At 44.2% G+C, this 22,779-nt stretch overlaps 2 protein-coding genes across 8 annotated transcripts in view; one reads left to right on the top strand and one right to left on the bottom strand.

Moving 5' to 3' along the window:
• The window catches only part of PTPRO (protein tyrosine phosphatase receptor type O), a 64,727-nt gene extending 56,695 nt beyond the window's left edge, over positions 1 to 8,032 (top strand). For all 4 annotated transcript variants that reach the window (XM_030215265.1, XM_030215263.1, XM_030215264.1 and 1 more), the window contains 3 exons: positions 442 to 577; positions 4,182 to 4,287; positions 7,489 to 8,032. In XM_030215265.1, the coding sequence (XP_030071125.1) occupies positions 442 to 577; positions 4,182 to 4,283 (238 nt within the window). In that variant the 3' untranslated portion in view covers positions 4,284 to 4,287; positions 7,489 to 8,032. The remainder of the gene's footprint in view (positions 1 to 441; positions 578 to 4,181; positions 4,288 to 7,488) is intronic.
• A 1,413-nt stretch (positions 8,033 to 9,445) lies between these two features.
• The window catches only part of EPS8 (epidermal growth factor receptor pathway substrate 8), a 118,146-nt gene continuing 104,812 nt past the window's right edge, over positions 9,446 to 22,779 (bottom strand). For all 4 annotated transcript variants that reach the window (XM_030213992.1, XM_030213993.1, XM_030213989.1 and 1 more), the window contains 4 exons: positions 14,696 to 14,927; positions 13,661 to 13,841; positions 12,752 to 12,881; positions 9,446 to 11,297 (listed from right to left, as the gene is read on the bottom strand). In XM_030213992.1, the coding sequence (XP_030069852.1) occupies positions 11,184 to 11,297; positions 12,752 to 12,881; positions 13,661 to 13,841; positions 14,696 to 14,927 (657 nt within the window). In that variant the 3' untranslated portion in view covers positions 9,446 to 11,183. The remainder of the gene's footprint in view (positions 11,298 to 12,751; positions 12,882 to 13,660; positions 13,842 to 14,695; positions 14,928 to 22,779) is intronic.

The raw sequence follows: 22,779 nt of genomic DNA, 5'->3' as shown, positions 1-22,779 counted from the left end.
TTGTGACCTGGATTGGCCACTGATGGAAGCAGGATACTGGGCTCGATGCACCATAGGTCTGACCCAGTATGGCTGAAGTCAGTTTTCAAAGGGTTTAAGCTCCTAAATTGGCCTCTTAAAATTTTACTAGGATCGAGTACATAAATTTATGCTCAAAATGCCACTAAACTCCAGAGCTTAAAAAGTGGGTTGCAATAGCAGCACCGTGGATTTCAGCACCAAAATTAGGTTCCTAAATCTAGACAAACGAATGGCTGGTTAAAATTTAGTAGCATAATCTATAAACTCCTTATCTTAGGTGGCTTTTCAGCTGAAACTAAGGTACAAATGTATGCATGTAAGTTGGGAGCTCAGCTGTCTTTTGTTGTTGGGTTTTTTTTTCTTTTTTTTTTTGAATACTGGGCTTCTGATGTGATTGTATCTCTCTTGTCTCTCGTGCAGCGCCGGTGTGGGTAGGACGGGGACCTTCATATCACTGGATCGTTTGATGCAGCACATACAGGACCATGAGTTCATAGACATTTTGGGTCTTGTGAGTGAGCTCCGTTCTTACAGGATGTCCATGGTACAGACAGAGGTATGGAATTCTCTTCCAAGGATGCATGGATGAAGGACAGTTTAGGAGCGCATATCTCCATCTGTGTTGATGCATTAAACGGTTTGGTAGATCAAGGTGCTGCTTTTTCCTCCCAAGGTCAGTGTTCAGCTGTTCATGCTGTATATATCAATGTACTGCTATCTCCACCCCAAGACAGAAGAGGTGTGCGATGGTATATTGTAATGCCTCTGTATTACTCCATAGTGTGACCTCATCTTGAGTTTTGCATTCAGTTCTGGTCACCATATCTCAAAAAAGATATAGTGGAATTAGAAACAGCGAACAAAATGATAGAGGGGATAGAACTCCTCCCATATGAGGAAAGGCTAAAGAGGTCAGGGCTCTTCAGCTTGGAAAAGAGACGGCTGAGGGAAGATATGATTTAGCTCTACAAAATCCTGAGTGGAGTAGAACGGGTAAAAGTGAATTGATCTTTCACTCTTTCAAAAAGTACAAACATAGAAACATGACGGCAGATAAAGGCCAAATGGCCCATCCAGTCTGCCCATCCTCCATAACCATTAACTCTTCCTTTTTCTAAGGGATTTCATGTCCCATGCTTTCTTCAATTCTGACAGTACTCGTCTCCATGACCTCCACCAGGAGGCCATTCCACGCTTCCACCACCCTTTCCGTAACAAATACTTTCTTAGATTCCTCCAAAGCCTATTTCCTCTTAGCTTCGTCATATGCCCCCCTTATTCAAGAGTTTTCCTTCATTCGAAAAAGGCTCACTTCTTGTACATTAATGCCCCTGAGATATTTAAACATCTCTATCATGTCTCCTCTCTCCCTCCTCTCTTCTAGCGTATACATGTTGAGGTTCCTAAACCTGTCCCTATATGTTTTATGTCTAAGACTACTTACGGATTTCATAGCCACCCTCTGGATCGACTCAATCCTGTTTACATCCTTCCATAGGTGAGGTCTCCAGAATTGCACACAGTACTTTAAATGGGGCCTCACCAGAGAATTATCACCTCTTTGTTCCTGCTGGTCATCCCTCTCCTTATGCACCCAAGCTCCTTCTGGCTATGACCATCACTTTTTCTACCTGTTTGGAAACTATAAGGTCATCAAACACAATAACCCCCAAGTCCCGCTCTTCCTTTGTACACAGAAGCACTTCACCCCCCATATTGTACCGTTCCCTCAGATTCTTGTGACCCGAGTGCATGACCCTGCATTTTTTGGTATTAAATCTTAGTTGCCAAATATTGGACCATTCCTCAAGCTTCGCTAGGTCTTTCCTCATGTCATCCATACCTTCCGGGGTGTCTACCCTATTGCAGAGTTTGGTATCATCCAAAAAGAGACAAACCTTACCAGACAGCCCTTCTGCAATATCACTCACAAAGATGTTAAAAAGAGGTCCATAAGCGGAGGCACAAGAACTTCTCAGAGTTCCTTGAGCACCCTTGGATGTGCCCCATCGCTTTGCCTACTTTTAGTTTAGCTAGCTCCTCACAAACACAGTCCTCTGAGAACAGGTCTTGGTCTACAAAGACCAGGGGACACTCAATGAAATTACATAGAAATACTTTTAAAACATATATGAGGAAATATTTTTTCATTCATTGCTGGAGAATGTGGTATCAGTGGTTATCATATCTGGGTTTAAAAAAAGGTTTTTTACAAGTTCCTGGAAGAAAGGTCCATATTGAGATAGACATGGGGGAAGCCACTGCTTGCCCTGGGATTGGTAGCATGGAATGTTGTTACTAATTGGGGGTTTCTGCCAGGTACTTGTGACCTGGATTGGCCACTGTTGGAAGCAGGATACTGGACTAGATGGACCATTGGTCTGACCCAGTATGGCTATTCTTATGTTCTTAAAATCTAAAACCCTTTTAATACATCATAATCACTAATTTCAGCAAGAACCCCCGTCCTTGGCTTTAAAAATACATCACTAGTCTTTCAAGATCCCTTTAGACCAGGGGTTCCCAACCTAGGCAGGGAATATACATAAGACACATTTGCATGTGCCACTGCAGTGTATGGAAATGTCTCTCATGCAAGTTCATCAGACTGTCTCAGTGGAGTTCATGGTTGAGAACCCAGGTTTAGACTGTTTCAGCTAGTGAGGATTTCCCAGATCTGTTCTGGTGGCACAGGACAGTGTAACTTTCGGCTCTATTCATTAGTTTCATTTTCTGTTATATCAAAGGCAATGCTGATCTGTGTCCCCTCTTGAGAAAGTAAAGCCTGACCTATAGGTCTTCAATTCAGTCATCAGATCCTGTGGACCACATCATGCAGAGCTTAAAAAAAAAAAAAGTCTAGTGTAGTTTAAAATCACTTTCTGTACTGTCCATCACACAATAGTTTGCATACAGAGTATATCTGAAAAATAATTTCATCATTCGAGGAGGAAAAAGCATGAAAAGATCTCACTTTTAACATTAAAACATAGTCATAATAGTAAAACTATTATGTACAATAGTATACATTAAAAAAAAAAAAAGTAAAATAAATACTGACCTGGCTATAGATCAGGAAAGAAAAATTTATTCTGCAAGTGTTTTCCTGGAGAACGAGGCTCTGTCATTTTATACTGATTGTCTGAGCTGCTTAGAAAGACTGTAGCAGTCACAAAGTAAACAGATTTTAAATCATACTTACCTTCTTCAAGTTTTATTTATTTGTCTTTTGGGGATTGCAATCAGGGCCTGTGTCTCAGAATCTAGATGGAAGAAATGAGTGAATGCTGCCCAGCACCACATTTTGAATAATGTATGCCATTCCTTATATACTGACAGTTACGGTCTGATTACGATTCAGCCAGAGAGACGAGGTTAGCTCTGAATTTCATGAGTTCCCAAATAGTGCTACAGAATAGATAACAATATGTACTCAAGTCTCTGGCAATATTTTTCTCTTGTTCAAAGAGACCCTGCGACAATAAAACTTAGGGAGACAGAAATTTGATGAACTAGCCCATTGGTAAATTTCTGCTTTTTGGAATTTGACTTTTCAAGATAGTACATGTAGTGGGACTTTTCGGAAGGGGTGGTGTAGCGCTGCAGCTGAAAAAAGTCTCTCTTTGCAGCAGTATATACATCTTCATTTACCAATACATGCATCTGAAAAATCTCTCTCTCAGCAGGAGCAGTATATATATTTTCACTTACTAGTGCGTGCAGCTGAAAACTTCATTCTTTTGTTTTTGCAGGAGCTGAATACATCTTTCTCCACCCGTGCATGCAGCTGAAAAGCTTCTCTCATTTTGCAGGAACAGTACATCTCCCTCCACCAGTGCATGCAGCTGAAAATCTTCTCTCTTTTTGCAGGAACAGTACATCTTCATCCACCAGTGCATGCAGCTGAAAATCTTCTCTCTTTTTGCAGGAACAGTACATCTTCATCCACCAGTGCATGCAGCTGAAAATCTTCTCTCTTTTTGCAGGAACAGTACATCTTCCTCCACCCGTGCATGCAGCTGAAAATCTTCTCTCATTTTGCAGGAACAGTACATCTTCATCCACCAGTGCATGCAGCTGAAAAGCTTCTCTCTTTTTGCAGGAACAGTACATCTTCCTCCACCCGTGCATGCAGCTGAAAATCTTCTCTCATTTTGCAGGAACAGTACATCTTCATCCACCAGTGTGTGCAGCTGATATGGAAGAAGAAACAGCAGCAGTTCTGCATCAGTGATGTTATCTATGAGAATGTCAGCATGTGAAGTGGTGAGTGCATCTGCTATGCAACATATACATGGGCCTGATATTCAAAAAAATCTGAGATCCTAAAATAGTTTCCTCGTCATCAGTAGCAGACAAAGCCAGAGACTTATGACCATCTACCAGCAGGTGGCGATAAGAGAGTACCAAACAGAACTCTGCCAATAGGATGGAATGCTCCTTGGTCATTCAGTATTGTCTGTCTCCAGCAGGCGGTGGACAGTCTTCTCACAAGCTCCTGGTTTCGCCTAATTCTGTGGCTCCTGTTCTAGGTTCCCTGCTTCAGTTGAGCTTGGGGGTGCTTAGGCTAGTAGTAGAGGTACCTGACTTGGAGTACACACCTGTTAGTGCCATGTTCCTCTCCCCTTTCCCCTCCTTCTCCTGCCACTTCTTTCCTCCTCCTCCTCCTCACAGAACTTAAAATAAAAATAAACCTGGAAGAAAGGGGGTTTCTCTGTGCTCCTTCAGCTGTCTGTATTCAGCCACCTGATCAGAGTCAAAAGGCCTGTGGGTACTGGTAAGGCTGGCAAAATTGTGGGGATAAACTTTCATTTTTCCCCTCTGTCAGGTTTGTGCACCTGTGGTGATACACTGGTTTTTTTTTTTTTTTTTTTAGCAGCCTATGTTGGGGGTTACTTGTGTTCTTGAGACAGTACTGTTGGGCCAGCACCAGAGCGATTTTGGCATGCTTTTATTTACAGCATCTCTCTTCAGTCAGCAGCAGCCATTTTGGTCACAGGCTGCAATAAAGGTTTGCTTTTTGTCTTTTTCTATCTTCGCAGCTCTTGGGCCATTGTGGTGCAGATGGCGCGATTCCCTCGATTGGCAGGGTTTTTAAAAAAATCTCCCTTTGTGGTTTTGGCTCCTTCTTGCATGGTGAATTCACGCACAGATGTCTGGACCTTGCTGCTCCCTGGCCACTCTTGGCTTCTCATCGGCAACCTTCTCCAGGCTACTCCCTCCTGGCTGAGTTTTCAGTCTGCAGCTCATTTATTTTTCTGAGGCCTTGGCTATGCTGTCATCTTTTTCTCGGGGGTGGGGGGGGGGGCGCTATTTCCTTGTCACCTTCAGCTAAGGGGCAACATCTCCTCACATTTGCCTGGCCTACTTTTTTCTGGCTTGTGCCCCTGCTTGCTGGGGTGTTTCAATGCCCCTCTGCTGCATTTACTTCATGTACTGGAATGCAGGGTTCCTTGTTTTGGTAGCTGAGGCTCTATGTCACTTGGATTGGTTTTTCTCCTTCCTAAGGAATGGCCATTTTTCTCCTCTCTGATGCGGGTACCTGGTGACCCCTGTCTGCCTGAGCATCTAGTGGTGAAACTACTGCAGCGGCCACCTTCAGGGCATGTCGGTCATCCCAGCATAGCTCCCTAAGGTGCCAAACTCATGCGGTGTGGGAAGCCTTAGACACCCAGTTGTCTGACCTTGTGGCATAGTCAGGCTTCAGCTCCTGATTATATTTGTGGACTTCAACTTCAGCCTATGGCAGCATTTCCATCTTGCAGTTCTCTGCGCCCTTAGCCACCTCGGGGCCTTTCAGATTGATTAGTGCTTTCACTAAGGCCTTCCAGCTTGGAGTAGGTGCCTGGGCCCCTGGCAGGTTGCAGACATCTTTTTTTTTGTTTTGCTGCTGCTGAAGAGAGTTTATGGTACCTTCACCGGCCTCTTCATAGCTACTGTTCTGGGACCCTCCCCCGTTGGGGGCAATGTAGGCTGCCTGGCCTTCCTACCCACTACATACTGTCAGGTTCTTGCTGTCTTGAGTGCCCTCTCTGCTGGGCAGGCGGCATGGTTGTCTTTTTGTTTCTAGTCACTCTTTCACTGTTAGCAGCTCCATGTGTTGGCCTCCAACCATTCCTGTGGCCATTATTGAGTGACAGCTACTGCTGCTTGGCTAGCTCATGGTCCTATGGTAGTGGCAGAATTCAGTTGTTTCATGTCTGTTGAGCTTCTTCCGTTGATACATGTGGAGCACGGTTTCCCCTTTCCACATGCTGCACTGCTATTTGGCTGTAGAGCATGGTTCTGACTACACTTGGTGGCCACATCGCCATATCTAGTGTGATCTACTCGTGCTTCACTGGTCCCAGTCAGGTTCCATCTCAGGATGCTGTTCCCAGTTTCCTGTCGATTGGAACGGCTCCATATCTGAATGGGGAGCAAATACCTCCATTTTTCTGTGTGGAACACAACCCCATTCCTGACTGTGAACATGGCCACCTGTGGCTAGTGGCTGCAGCTCCTTTGTGGGGGCACAGTTCCATTTCTGATGGCTGGGTGCCGCTCCATCTCTACCTAATGGGCTCAACTCCATCACCGCCTGTTGAGCATGGCTCCATTTTGTGTGCTGAGTGGGCCCCAGCCAGAGAAATGCAGCCCCCATAGCTCGCTTGAGTTGGGAACCTATTGCTTGGGCATATGTCCTCCGCATGTGTCGTCTCTTCATTCTCTTCTATGAAGGTCCCCTATGTGGTCCTTGTAACACACATTTTCCAGACCTTGTCTGGTTGATCGTTTTGGCTAGGTCTAAGGCATCCTTTTAGGGCATCGGTTCTTTCCACAGCTATGTCTGGTTCCCCCACCCTACTTATGGACTGCTTTGCTACATCACCGAAGTCTCTAGATTCGTCTGCTGATAAGGAGGGAAAAAGTATATCGTGCCTGATAATTTTCTTTCCTTTAGTCACAGCAGCTGAATCCAGAGTCCCAACCTTTCATGAGGTTGACACTTAGTTCAGTCTGTTTTTCTGTTTAGGTTTCTTGCTGTGGTTGCCTGCGCATAGTTCTACTAATTGACAGGTTTATGCCTAATTTCTGTGAGGAGAAAGGAATGTTTGTCTTATTATTTGTTCTGCTTTGTTACAAGAAATACTGACTAACCAAGGAGCATACTGTCCTATGTGGCAGATTCAGTTTGTACTCTATCTGCACCTGCTTGTAGATAGTTATAAACCACAAGTCTCTAGATTCATCTGCTATGACTAAAGGAAAGAAAATTATCAGGTAAGACAATTTTTCCATCTGTTCTATTTTTAGCTAAACTTATAGCAAGTTTTTAGATGAAAATGCTTTTTAATTTAGGCCTGTTATTCATTTACCTACTTTATGAGCCTAATTTATAAGCCCGGTGCTAAAAAATCAGTGCTTAGCTCATAGCATTAGTTTCCAGTTCTTGCTTGTGGTGAGGCCACTCTCTCTCTCTTTCAGCTGAGAACATGAAATGTACTCACCCTACCTTGCTTCAGTTAAGTATTACTTGAAACAGCTCAACCTGTGCCGTGGAAACTGACAAAGAAGGAAGGTGGAGGAGATACAGCCTTACTGGAGCCTGCAGCCTCAGCCATCGTTATATACATGAGGGAACAAAGTGTCTCAGCATCGTGTTGAGAACGTGAGGCTTTTAGCTGTGGTGGTGGTGGTCTGTGTGTACTCATTCCATGGGGGTCTCCTGAACTGTGAAGCAAGTGTAACTATTTTATTTATAGATGACTCCCCCCTCCCCATTACATCATCGATGTGTGCCTGAGAGTCCCAGGCATTGCCAATATCTACTGCTCCTCAGGCTCTGACAAGACAAGGCAAAATTGGACATCATCACTGTATTTGGATGGGAACCATGAGCTGCCTTCAGTAACTCACCACATTAAGGTTTTGAATTTAATACCTGGTCAGAAAATCAAAGCAGGGACACCAAGTGAATATATGCCTCTGTGTCTTGGAGTTTTCTGTACAATGAATTGCTCATATCTGATTCTGGTTCGTGTCCTTTTGTGTCTCTACTTGGTATTAGGTTTGCTTAGCTTGTGTGTTTCACTTTGGTTTCTTGCTCCATGAGTAGAGCTCAGTCTATGAGTCCATGACCACACTGACATTCGCTGCCATGTAAAAAAAAAAACTCCAGTCTCTCCTTTCATGCACATTCCTTCAGTGTTGATACACTGATTCCTTTTGAGCGATTAATTTATAACCCAAACCCTTCCGTCATAATACAGAGCATGAACTAGGCACAAACTTTACACCACCAAGCGCCCATGTGCCTAAATGACCCCCCTTAATCCAGTCTGTGCTGGCGAGAAGAGCTGCTGAACCAGGACGCTGGGGGCCTCTCCATCCACTTGCAATTTTGAGGGAAGGAAGGGATCCTGCGGGCACACACACACACACACACCGGTGGCACCTTTACCCCTGAATTCTGTACAGGGCAACTTAATTAGCTAACAAGTCAATCAGCAGTAATAATTGCAAACACGCAACGATTGACACTAAGTGGTATTAATTAGAATTTACAAGCGCAACTAAGCATATCCTGTAACATGATGTACATGAAGTCACGTAGTTGAAAAGGGGGCAAGGCCAAGGGCATTTCTAAAATCTACATGCGTTGTTATAGAATACACCCGGTTCACACCGAATTTTAAACGATTTTTAAAGACCTTTGTTTGCTGAGACCTTTCTGTAATTTGGATTGAGACAGCATGGTTTTGTTGATTGTTGTGTTTCAAGGAATTTCGAAAATAAAATAAATAATAAATTAGGCACTTACACACACCAAGTTTTACTTGGTGTAATTGCCCGCAACTAAATTTAGTCACGTGGACAGGCGCTCAGTGTATTCTATAAACCGCACGAAAATTTAGGCGTACTTTATAGAATACGCCTAGGCATATTTTTTTCCGGCACTGATTATTTTAGGCATGATATTTATTTGCAGCATTTATATCCCACATTTTCCCACACGCTAGCAGGCTCAATGTGGCTTACAATAACCGCATTGGCGAACGCCAAGTACAGTAGGGGTTAAACAAATACAATTAAAAATAGGGTCAGGTAAGGTAGGGGTAAGTGGGTATAATAAGTGACAAAGAAAGAAGAAATAAAATTGTCCTTTGAATCATTGTAGAGTTGAGACTTTTAAGTAGAATCAGCAGGGTAGGCCTTGTGAAACAAATAGGTCTTTAAAGATCGCCTGAATTCTTGATGCTCATGTATCGTTTTCACTCTGTTTGGTAATGCATTCCACATCTGCGTACCCAAGTATGAGAAATTGGACGCGTAAGTGGTTTTATATTTAAGACCAATGCAACTAGGATACTGAAGGTTCACTATATATAGAATCTGGCCCTTTAAGTGTAATGAAACACAGAAAACACAGGCTCTGCTCACATACAGTCAAATACTCTTTTATTGCAACTTTCCACACAAATCATATGGAAAAGGCACCATGAAACTAGATAGCTACAAGTCCTAATTGTATTTATATTAAAACATACAACATTTTATACGTAGATTTGTAAAGCAGAACAACACTTAGTGACAAAAGGAGCTCCCTGTGATTTCCCTGCCATCATGGCTAGAGCAGAACTGGCAAAACCTTCAATCCCTAAAGACTTCTCTGGCTCACCTGTGCACAGTGAGCAAGAATAAAGCCCTGCTAACCGCCCACGGGCTCGATATTTAACCACTGTTGGCCGATCTTCACAGTTAAAATCAAACTGGATATACTGCCAAGTTAGTGGCCTTATTCAGACTGCTGACCGGCAAAAAGGCGTTGCTGACTTTATTCACATTGTACCCAATTAGCAGTCCGAATACGGTTGTAACCAGTTAACTCCCAGCTCTGCCCACAGACTGCCCTAGTTCTGTCAGTGCCACTGAACAGCCTTCTTCACTGGCACCACCACCACCTGCTAACCAGAGAAGTTGCTCCGAATATCAACCCTCATGCTTGCAGCGTGGCAGTTTCCGCAGCAGCTCTCGGGATACGATGATGCCCGTGGTCCCCCCTCTTTTTACTGCTGAAAACTCCAGATTTTACAGACGACGGGCACAACATCCTCCATACTGGTGGCCTCTGCCACATTCTGGTGAGGGTCTGACCACTGGTTCAACATTCAGGATGTCCAAGAGAAGACATGTTAGAAACAAGACAAAAGGTAACATTTTTACTTCTCAAGAGTCACTGGTCCCACAGCACAAGCACCTCACCCTGAGTTATAGGGTCTCAAGATTGCTCACATACTGATTTTGTTTTAAATAAAATGATTCTCAATTTGCTGAAAAGGAAATGAACTGAAAAACACCACTGGCCCGGATACCTCACACATCTGTCAAGAATATAATTTACGATGCCCTGGTCAAGAAATTTCTTTTATACCACTGCAGGTTTAGACATGATTAAATAAAAGAGTTCATATGCCCACCCTGTCCACATTTTCTTAAAGTGAGATTACGTGCAGACTGATTTTGCTCCGAGAGCACCCAGATAGCAGCAAACAGAACAAAGCCTTCCTGGCTTCTTATCAGTGGCTGAAGGAAGCAGTTTTGTGCAAGGAAAAGTCTCTTATGGTCCCCATGTAGTAATTAGCACAGCATTATTCAGGATATGTATATTAGAGGCCATGAGGTTCCAGCATGCCTGACCTCTTTTCTTTGAGAAAATATCTTTTGGAAAATGTTTCTGCAGCTCCCAGACGGGAGAGGGAATGTCCTAACTCCCCTCTTAGACCATCAGTCAGGGCATAGATGGCTAAGAAACTGACCGCATATCTGAGGGGAGGGCTCAAGACACAGACAGGATCTTGGACCTTCATTTTCACGATTTCCCTCTGCCTCCGGTTCTCAAAGATTAGAAGACACAGGGTGTCAAAGCCAAGAGCACCTGAAGCATCTGGAATCCTCAGGTCACAGCTGCCTCACTTCAGAAGAGCCTGTTCCCCCCCACCCCCCTCTGTTCCCAGGATTCATGCGGTGCTCAGAATATCGTGGCCCACTTCTTCCATATACACTTTCATTCTGGGCACATATGTACAAACGATAGGGCAGTATTTGTAGACCTTCTCTGGATGCAGAGTGGAGTAACAGCAGGAATGGTGCAATTAACGTATCGACAACCTAACCCACAATTAATGACTATTCCCTTCGTCGAAAGATTCCACCCCCGAGTCCGTGGCTGCGGCATTCAGTTTTTCCTGACGCTTCCTCATGATCTCCTGCAGCTCCGAGCTGCCATCGTGGGCCTAGGAAGAAGGGAGAAATGCAGGGGTCACGTTCTGAGAAAGGAAAAAGTACTTCAGTTTGGTTTAGCACCGCTTACGTGGCTGCTTAGTCACCTTGAACCCCACATCTAAAGTGCACATCCAACAGGCTTAGAGGAATAGGAAAGCAGATTTGTGGATGCTGTACCTTTGGTCATTTTTTTCAATTTGGTTATAAGGAAGGATCTAGGTTCTTACGCAAATAACCTCATTTCCTTATAAACTATCACTATCTTTAAAAAAATGACCATAGAGATATTCTTGCTTATCTTAATAATAGAGCTGCCATCTAAAACACTCACGAATATTCCCCCTTTCATCTTCACATAAGGGTCCCCCTATTACTACTCCAGCCATTAGAAATCTTAAGTCAGGAGCAGCTGTGATAATCCTCATCAGAGCCCCTTGTGGCTAACAGGTACAGTAAATCCAGGAGATTGAGCCCTGCGCAGCCATACACAGAGACACAAAGCACGAATTCAGCTTAGGTAAATACACTGGAAGAGAGTTTAAAACAAAACTGGTTGTTCTCTTCGTAGTAAAAAGGTCTCTCTTCTTTGTTCCAAAACATACAGACAGCACTGAAAAAAAGGTGCTTAGAAATGAGGCCACACGAAAGTAAGTCATACGGTCAAAAGAGAAAGAACTGTTCCTGAATCATCTGACTTGTTCTGCTGTACGACTGTGTACAAAGCACACGTCACAATTAAAAATAAAATGAAAAAAAAAAAACTTACAAGAAAAGAAAACCAAGTCACTGAACCACACCCTCCCCTTCTCCATACTGGCACATTAAACAGTTAGGACTGACCCATTATAGAGCTGCTCCCGAATAAATTACTACCGAGCAGGGGCGTAGCCAGACAGCAGATTTTGGGTGGACCTAGGCAAGAGGTGGGTGGGCACCAAATGTTCTCTCCCCCATCCCCACATTAAAAAAAAAAATCTCTCAGCTGGTGGGAAAATGCTTCTCTCCAGTCTCCACCTTGGTAGTCTGCAGCAGGCATGCGCTGAAAACTGAGCAAGCGAAGATGCCAGTATTGTGGAGAGCAGCATTTTCATTACCATGTGCTACTGTTGGATGGGCCTGAGCCCTAAGTGGGTGGGCCCCGGCCCACCCGTGGCTACGGCACTGCTACCGAGGCTAAGGTTCTCGGGCAGTTCAAGCTGTGGAAGCCACCTTCACTACTGCAAGCATATGGAAGGATAACTGACCGGTTAAGGTGGAAATCCAATATTACACAGAGACACCACCCTACAGTCAGGGAATCTTTAATAGGGTGGATAAGTCAATAAGGTCTGAAGCTCACTGATGCAGGGGTGCCAAAGTGATCACCATCAAAAATAAGACCTACAGGTCTGGTAGGATCATAAGAACAGGAGAAGTCCAATTTTGTATATGACTCAGTTATTTCATAAGGTTTAAATCACATTACCTCCAAGGCTGTTTTCTGCACAGTGACTTGGCTGTAAACCCTGGCTCCTTCCGGACAAACAGTTTTCAACTCCTCCTTACTGAGGGAGAAAAGCTGGGCCCCCGTCAGCACACCCAAGCTATTAACAGTGCTAAAAAAAGAACAGAATTTATATCATATAGTGCAACACCGCAGCAATTTCTGTTCTCATCTCTCCTCATCTCCTCTCCAGACACCATCAAACACGTATTGAGAACACGGAGACTGAAGCAGTGACAACATTAATGCTATGCAGAGAGAAGGAAGCAGACAAAAAGTTTAGGAACGTGTGTCTAAAAACAGAGGCTGCATGATAGACAAGATAACGGGTGAACACTAGAGGGGGAATTACAGGTCTAGGCTACAGAATTTGGGATGTACAGTACCACTGAGTGAGGGAAGAGCAGCTTTAGGTTATAGAGTTAAGGATGTGAGAGATAAAAGATTCAGCTTCAGGCAATATATGGGAGCAAGTGTCAAGTAATGAAGGGTGAGACAGAGCGCCAGGTTATAAAGTGCGAGTGAGGTGGGAGGTAGAGTTCCAGACTTTATATTGATGGGAAAGGTGTCTTCCATATTACACAGCAGAGGAGGAGGAGGAGAGGAGCTTAATTCTGTATCCTCACTAGAGGTCTTGCAATTAGTAACGTGTCTGTATGGTAGGATGAGATACTCTCGCCTCCTACTGTAGCCATTAACAGTTTTCTGCGCTGTCTGAGAAGGTATAAAATCCAGAGAAACTTAAAAAATGTTCTGACTGAATACAGAAAACACTTTGCTGCATTTTCTTCTGAACCACAGCACCAAAGAAAACCCAATGCACATTATGTCCCTCCCCAGGACATCCTGTTGGACCCTTTATTAAATGTTGGGTTTCAGAACATAACTTACACAGGGTTGAATCCTTTGGACTCCAGCCACATCTTGACATCTTCAGAAGATGACTCGTAGGTGATGTTCACAACTGGCCCTTGACTTCGAGGAACGTGGAATTTCTTCTGGGCTGCAGTGCGGCCAATGGTGAGTCTATGCATCAATTCGTCCTGTACCTCCTCCATTTGAGACTTCCGGTCTATAGCAACACAAAACAGCTCAACAGAGGACCCTTCTTCCCTGACCCACCTGCCATCCTCTGGGCCATTCCCTGTGGGACAGGGCATTTCATATCTGTAATACTTTGGGGGGCCTCCAATTCTGGAAATATCTCGTTTCCTGTCTCTTTCGGTTGGGTGTCACAGCATTAGGCACTGGCTTAAGGACAGATTTTATTTATTTATTTTTGTTACATTTGTACCCTGCGCTTTCCCACTCATGGCAGGCTCAATGCGGCTTACATGGGGCAATGGAGGGTTAAGTGACTTGCCCAGAGTCACAAGGAGCTGCTTGTGCCTGACGTGGGAATCAAACTCAGTTCCTCAGTTCCCCAGGACCAAAGTCCACCACCCTAACCACTAGGCCACTCCTCCACTCCTCTTGTGAGGAAGCAGAGTAAATCTAGAAATAACCCTATTTTTCTTGCTGCCTTAGAGTAAAGGACTTTGCCTGTTTGACCTTTCTGTAGCTTAAAGTGCTAGACCCCCAGATCTGTCAGTATGAGGTCTTGCACATTTCCTAACAGCAACTTTGAGAACTCGGCAGCCCTTACTGTTGATTTTTAAATGTTCGGTTGGGGAAACCTAGTGCTGGCTTTACTTTGTGATGAATTACCCAGTTATCTTTATAACACTGAGAACAATTCTGTTGCATAAATACTGGTGTTCTGAGGTTTTTGCACAGCTGGGGGAATCCCTCTGCAATCTCAGAAGTGTGAACATTTATCGGACTACACAAATCAAGAGACCTTCCACAGTGGCATTTGGAAGCGAGTTTTATTAAGAGCAGCCCGCACTGCGTGTGTCTTTCCCCACTCCTTCCCAGGAAACTTACGATCCACAGGAAGCTGTCTGTATCTTTGGTTGTCCCGTGTGATGCTGCTCCCACTGTCGCTGGATGTGCTACTTTGGCGACTGATGTTTCCGGACAAGGGTGGTCTCGATTCAGCAGCCAGGACAGGTGGTAGTGTAAGAGGAGGGGCAGGTCCTGGAGCCGGAGCCACAGGTGGAGATGGAATAACAGACACTGGAGCCGGCTGGCGTGAAGCATAATCAGCCCTTTGTTTCTGCAGAAATGCAAAAGGAATTGTTACTGCTTTGCTGTAGCAACCAATCTTCATAAGATTTGGGTGCCTAATTCTGAGAGTCAGACTCCTGAATTAGCAGCTTTGAAAAGTGACTAGGGCTGAGCTCCTAAATTTAAGATCTTAAAAAAATGTGTGGCTTTAGGGACCGAGAAAATATTAGGTACTTAGCACTGACCTTCAGCACTAAGCAGATGAATTACAGCTGTAGTTTTAAGCCTCAAGTTTTAGAAGTCTAAATTTTGATGCCAAAATTTAAAAGTAGTATAATTTAGAGGCAATCATCCCCTGCTAGTTGTGAATGAAACCTTAAACTGCTGGGAGGAGGAGGAGGAAATTGCCAGGTCAAAAAATAAATCAAAGCTCGCAAATATTTTTCCTACTTTGCAAAGAATTCTATTAAATGCAGGAGCTTCATGAACACATCCTGCAGCTCAGTGATTCAGGAACAGAAGCACGATAAATACGAAAATATGCCTTCACACCTCAAATCCCAGCCCCCTTTCGAAGTAGCTAAAAGCTTGCATACTTTTAACCACAATGAGAGGAGGAATTCCCAGGGTGTCCTTAGATGAAGGGAAGAAAACTGTGCATGGATGCTATTTTCAGAAACCTGCATGAACGGAAAGCAGGTTCAGTAAATGTGCTCTGTGTACGTTTGAAAGCAAAAGCACAGGGTAAATGTGGCTCTGAAAACTGCTGTGAAACCCGTGACTAACATGTATCTGACCATTTATTTCAGTACAGAAAGTTTGCAAAGTGTATCCTACAATTACAAATTATCATTCAGATCTAAAAACATATTACAAATTATGACTGAGGTGTGGGGAGGAACTGCTTAAACCAGTGTTCGAGTTCTCTCTAGCCAGCCAGGTTTCTTAGGATAGTCACGATGAAGACTCATATGAGAGATGTTTTTGCCTCCTCCAATGCCCACAAACCTCTCTCTCGTGCATCGTGAAAATCTGTCTGGGTGTGTCTCAAGCACTGCTCTGTACTGTTATTTGATGCTACACATTTCATGACGCTCTCGTTCCATATTTTAATTCACAATGAAGAGAATAGTCTCATATACAATATGTTCATTATGTGTGTAAGAGCCCCGAGATAGGGCAGATTTGTGAGAAAGGAGAACATCCTTGGCCACCTTTAAATCTAGACTGAAAGCCCACCTCTTTAACATTGTTTTTGACTCGTAACCACTCGCCTCCACCTACCCTCCTCTCTTCCTTCCCGTTCACATTAATTGATTTGATTTGCTTACTTTATTTATTTTTTGTCTATTAGATTGTAAGCTCTTTGAGCAGGGACTGTCTTTCTTCTATGTTTGTGCAGCGCTGCGTACGCCTTGTAGCGCTATAGAAATGCTAAATAGTAGTAGTAGTAGTAGTAATTCTACAAGAAAATCCTTCTACAGGTCTAACTGAACAGCTGGACCCTCATACACAGAAATGAGACCTTGCAAGGAGATTTAGACGTACTCAGTTACCTCTGACAGTTCTCCAAGTAATTGCTGGCAGTAAATGAAGAAAATAAGATGAAACATGAAAATAAACAACGCAGGTGGATCAGCTCTGAGCTCTAGGAGGAGGCAAACAGACCAAAAATGCTCCGGCAGAAGGTATGGGGGGAGGGGGGCTCCAATTACATATATAACACTTACCTGCCAAAAATGAAATTACTCAATGTGTACATCAAAATACTTACAATTTCCACCCAAAACACACACAATAAAGCAAACATGCACCTGTGACCCTCCTTAAGTCACTATTCACACAGGTCAGGGTTGTTGTTTTTTTAATGTCAGCTGTGACACAGAAATAAACCTGGACAGTGGACGGTGCTGAAAATCTAGATGGGGCAGCTGGTGAGAGCAGGCATTATTCATCTGCTCTCCAGAAAGCGAACTGGATAATTAGGGAACACTTTGTGCTGTTCTGACTTTAGCCAGATGGTTGTCTGCTTAGTGGACTGAATATCGATGTTAACCAGATAATTCTGGGGCCCCACCAGTGCTCTGTCCATGGATCACTTGGGGCCACATACACAGCGATGGGGCGATCTGTAATGATTTGCAGGAGGCAGAATCCAGAAGGATCGATCAGCGGCCCTGGTTAGTGGCACGTATTAACAGCGGACGCAGGAATCTGCTTAAGCGCTTCGAAATATCAGACCATGAATTGATAGGCAGAGCTATTTCTATCTACACACGACCATAAGCATACCTGTATCTCTCTCTCTCTCTTTACAAAACATACTTATAAACACACAGTCACAGCTAACTCGATCTATACACACACAAACATATATAATATAGCAGATGACAGCAGAAAATTGCCCCTACTTGACTGACTGTACATTTGTCCATTAGATTGTAAGCTCTTTGAGCAGGGACTGTCCTTCTATGTTAAATTGTACAGCGCTGCGTAACCCTAGTAGCGCTTTACTACTACTACTTAACATTTCTAGAGCGCTACTAGGGTTACGCAGCGCTGTACAATTTAACAAAGGACGGTCCCTGCTCAGATGAGCTTACAATCTAAAGGACAAAATGTCAAGTTGGTGTAGTCTAGATTTCATAAGTAGAGGTGTGGTGGTTAGGTGCCGAAGGCGACATTGAAGAGGTGGGCTTTGAGCAGTGATTTGAAGATGGGCAGGGAGGGGGCTTGGCGTATGGGCTCAGGGAGTTTGTTCCACGCTTGAGGTGAGCGAGGCAGAAAGGGCGGAGCCTGGAGTTGGCTTTAGAAATGTCAAATAGTAGTAGTAGTAGTAAAATGATCAGTTGCACTATGTAATCTGCCCAGGTATTTCTTATTGACATTGCCGAGCGTGCAGGACCTTGTAAAACTCTTCACACCTGTTTATATTTTTTCAAATACAAAACACAAATCAAAATGCATTAAAAGTAGGAGTTTGTTGCATTGATCTCATCATGTAATCTACCCTTTCAACATATACACGTTAGAATTCACTCCCACTGGAATCAACATCAAGGCAGATTCCAACATCTAGGGCAGATAAAATAATCACTTTCTTTAGGCAAACCTTCTCTTCACTGTAGGATTTTTGAGTTAAAACAAAGGACATTGTTGGGGTATGTGATGATCTCCATTATTATTATTTGGATTGAATTTATTTTTAATGTTAATATTTTATTGAATTTTGAAAAAAAAAAAATAGCATAATATCTTAAGGTACCACAACCAAACAAATCAATGAATTCTTTAAATAAACCTTATATACACTTATATACACTGTCAGCTAACACATTTGCTTATTTCCGATCTGACGAAGAAGGGCAACCTTCGAAAGCTAATCAAGAAATGTATTAAGTTATGTCCAATTAAAAAGGTATCATCTTATTTTCTTTTCCATGTTTTATTTTGTTTGATTTCTATTGATAACTTTAAATAAACCAAATTACACCCCCCCCCCCCAGAAAAAAAAAGTTGAACGTTAACATACATAAGCTATTATGTCCTCTGCCCTATATCTGTGGAATCCTTTAGGGCCTAAAAAAAAACACAAAAATTTAAAAAACAACACATGAAACGTCAATTGAACCTAATCAACTCAACAAGAGGTAGAGAGCTCGCTATCCCAGTCCAGAAATGAAGCCCGAACGTTTTCAGATTTGTCCATTTTGTTTTGATTAATGGCGGTTTATCTATTTCACTAGTACGCTGTCCCATCGCTTCTGTCGAATAACTGACATCTGCAGCATCTTTGAAGTATTTCAACTGTCCGCGATCTCTCTGCACAGCAAAGTTACACAAGATGAAATTACCTACTATCTCCTGCTCAGTAATTTTTATTTTTATGTGTTTGTGCTATGTTGATATTTATTGACTTTTTTATTTGTGTGTGCATTTATTATGTATGTAATATTAGAATTTTAAACAATGCAGGATAGAAATCTCTTAAATAAAATAAATACACATGCCACCTGCTACTACTACTACTACTACTATTTAGCATTTCTATAGCGCTACAAGGCATACGCAGCGCTGTACAAACATAGAAGAAAGACAGTCCCTGCTCAAAGAGCTTACAATCTAATAGACAAAAAATAAATAAAGTAAGCAAATCAAATCAATTAATGTGAACGGGAAGGAAGAGAGGAGGGTAGGTGGAGGCGAGTGGTTACAAGTGGTTACGAGTCAAAAGCAATGTCAAAGAGGTGGGTTTTCAGTCTAGATTTAAAGGTGGCCAAGGATGGGGCAAGACGTAGGGGCTCAGGAAGTTTATTCCAGGCGTAGGGTGCAGCGAGACAGAAGGCGCGAAGTCTGGAGTTGGCAGTAGTGGAGAAGGGAACAGATAAGAAGGATTTATCCATGGAGCGGAGTGCACGGGAAGGGGTGTAGGGAAGGACGAGTGTGGAGAGATACTGGGGAGCAGCAGAGTGAGTACATTTATAGGTTAGTAGAAGAAGTTTGAACAGGATGCGAAAACGGATAGGGAGCCAGTGAAGGGTCTTGAGGAGAGGGGTAGTATGAGTAAAGCGACCCTGGCGGAAGATGAGACGGGCAGCAGAGTTTTGAACTGACTGGAGAGGGGAGAGGTGACTAAGTGGGAGGCCAGCAAGAAGCAGATTGCAGTAGTCTAAACGAGAGGTGACAAGGGTGTGGATGAGGGTTTTGGTAGAGTGCTCGGAAAGAAAGGGGCGGATTTTACGGATGTTGTAAAGAAAGAAACGACAGGTCTTGGCGGTCTGCTGAATATGAGCAGAGAAGGAGAGAGAAGAGTCAAAGATGACCCCAAGGTTTCGAGCTGAGGAGACAGGGAGAATGAGAGCGCCATCAACAGAAATAGAAAACAGGGGGAGCGGGGAGGTGGGTTTGGGGGGGAAAATGAGAAGCTCGGTTTTGGTCATATTTAATTTCAGGTGGCGTTGAGACATCCAGGCAGCAATGTCAGACAAGCACGCTGAAACTTTGGTTTGGATGCAAGGTGAGATATCAGGGGTAGAAAGGTAGATTTGGGAGTCATCAGCATAGAGGTGGTAGGAAAAGCCATGGGATGAGATTAATGAACCAAGGGAAGAAGTGTAGATAGAAAAGAGGAGGGGACCAAGAACAGAACCCTGGGGTACGCCGACAGGCAGAGGGATAGAAGTAGAAGAGGATCCACCAGAGTGAACACTAAAGGTGCGGAGGGAGAGGTAGGACGAGAACCAGGAAAGGACAGAGCCCTGGAATCCAAGTGAGGACAGGGTATCGAGAAGTATGCTGTGATCGACAGTGTCAAAAGCAGCGGAAAGATCAAGAAGAATGAGGATGGAATATTGACCTCTGGATTTAGCCAGTAATAGGTCATTGGAGACTTTAGTAAGCGCAGTTTCGGTTGAGTGGAGAGGGCGAAAACCAGATTGTAATGGGTCAAGAATAGCATGTGAGGAGAGAAAATCAAGGCAGCGGCGGTGAACAGCACGCTCAAGTAATTTGGAGAGAAAAGGAAGGAGGGAGATGGGTCGGTAATTAGAGGGACAAGTAGGGTCAAGTGAAGGCTTCTTAAGGAGAGGTGTGACCACAGCATGTTTAAAGGCAGCAGGGACAGTCGCAGTGGAAAGTGAGAGGTTGAGAATGTGACAGATAAAAGGAATAAGAGTAGGAGAGATGGCATTAAGAAGGTGGGTGGGAATGGGATCAGAGGAACAGGTGGTACATTTTGAGGAAGAAAGGAGAAGTGTAGTTTCCTCAATAGTAACTTCAGGAAAGGAGGAAAGGGAATGAGGGGAAGGAGAGAGAGGGGAACGGACTAGTGGAGGGAGAGCTGGTGAGGTAGAGAAAGCAAGGTTTATCTTTTGAACCTTGTTGTGAAAGAATTCAGCAAGGGTCTGAGGAGATAGTGAAGGGGGAGTTGGGGGAGGGGGCACCTTGAGGAGAGAGTTCAATGTGGTGAAGAGAAGTCGAGGATTAGAGCCAAGAGAGTTGGTCAGTTGGATATAATAATCCTGTTTGGCACGTAAAAGAGCAGATTGGAAGGAGGTCAGCATGAACTTAAAGTGTAAGAAATCAGCAAGGGCCCGAGATTTCCGCCAGAGGCGTTCGGCGGAGCGGGTACAGGAACGTAGGTAGCGGATATTAGAAGTCAGCCAAGGTTGGGGTTTTGTACGCCTTACAGGGCGGGTCATCAAAGGTGCAAGAGTGTCTAAGGCAGAGGATAGAGTATTGTTGTAAGAAGAAACAGCCTCGTTGACAGACGTGGATGGTGCCACAGTAGAGAGGAGGTTTGAAACATGGGAGGATAGAGATGAAGGGTCAATGTCGTGAAGATTCCTAGATAAATTAGATAGGATAGGACGGGACTGGGAGGGAGGAGATTTAAGTGTGAAAGTTATAAGATGGTGATCAGAGAGGGGAAGATCGGAGGCAAGGAAACTAGAGGGTGAACAGTTGGAGGAGAAGATGAGATCAAGACAGTGACCATTTTGATGAGTGGGGGAGGTGGAGCATAGTTGGAGATTAAAGGACGACGTTAAAGCGAGTAACTTGGAAATATAAGAGTTGGAAGGATCATTAGCAGGAATATTAAAGTCACCAAGGATGAGAGAGGGGGAGGAAGGATCATGGAAGAAGGCAAGCCAGGCATCAAAGTCACTGAGAAAGGATGAAGGGACTTATCAGGGGGACGATAAATGACCGCTATTCGAAGAGGCAGAGGAGAGAAAAGGCGGATAGAGTGGACTTCAAAGGAGGAAAAACAGTGAGATTGAGGTGGAAGAAGGGGTTGAAATCTGGAGGAGGGAGAGAGAAGTAGTCCAACACCGCCCCCACGGCCAGCAGGGCGAGGAGTATGTGAAAATAGATAACCGCCATGGCACAGGGCTGCGACTGAAGCAGAGTCATCAGGGCAGAGCCAGGTTTCTGTTATGGCGAGCAGATGGAGGTGACGCGAGATAAAGAGGTCCTGGATATAGGGGAGTTTGTTACAGATAGAGCGGGCATTCCATAGGGCGCAAGAGAAGGGCAGAGAAGAGGAGGGGAGTAGAGGAATAGAGATGAGGTTAGAGAGGTCACGGTGAGATCTGTAGAGTTTGGATAATAGTTGGTGAGGAGGGCCAGGATTGGGATTGATGTCACCAGCTGAGAGTAAGAGAAGGAGTAAAAGAGAGCGGAGGAGAGTAGGAGAGGTGTGGCCACGAAGGCGTCGAAGGCGAGAGGTATTTAGGTGGAATGGGGAAGGCAAAATGGAGGGAAGAAAGAGACTGAGATTAAAGCCAAAAGGAGGAAGAGGGTAGGAGAGAAGGTGAGGTGATGAAGTCAATGGATGGGAAGTGAGTTCCTGTAGCGGAGAGAGGTAGGGGGTGAGGGAAAAGATTAGGAAGGGACAGAGCTAGGAAGAGAATGTGAATAGGGGCCATAAACGATTAAGGTACTTTAGCAACTGGAAAAAGATTAGATACAAAGAGAAAAATGCCCCGCGTGCCGTTAGGCGCACGGCACCTAGAGCGGAGGCCCTGAGTGGATCGGGGTGGACCTGGGTGTCACCCCGGAGAAGGCTGTAAGGATATGCAGATGAGCTGCAAGTCCTCCACAGCACCTGAAAGGCAGCCAGTGGTAGAGGTGGGCACCTCTCAGCTGAGGAAAGGCTTACCAGGGGTTAGGCCGAAGCCAGCATTCCTCCCCCTGAGGGTCGCCTGATGGCATGAATGACCTCTTGTAAGGTATAATTTTTTATATGGGACTGTGTGCTCCCTTTTCCCGTTATTCTTCAGTCTCAGCATCCTCCACCTCCCCTTTCATGTCTAGCCACAAAGTCCCTCATTTCACTACGAGTGCTCCCAAAGACTCCGACATCTAAGCTGCCACCCCAAGCTGATTTACACAAGGAA

Source organism: Microcaecilia unicolor, chromosome 9 (genome assembly GCF_901765095.1).
Source record: "Microcaecilia unicolor chromosome 9, aMicUni1.1, whole genome shotgun sequence".
Taxonomy (NCBI): domain Eukaryota; kingdom Metazoa; phylum Chordata; class Amphibia; order Gymnophiona; family Siphonopidae; genus Microcaecilia; species Microcaecilia unicolor.
Note: the sequence above shows the minus strand (reverse complement) of the source record. Positions and strands in the feature narration are given on the sequence as shown.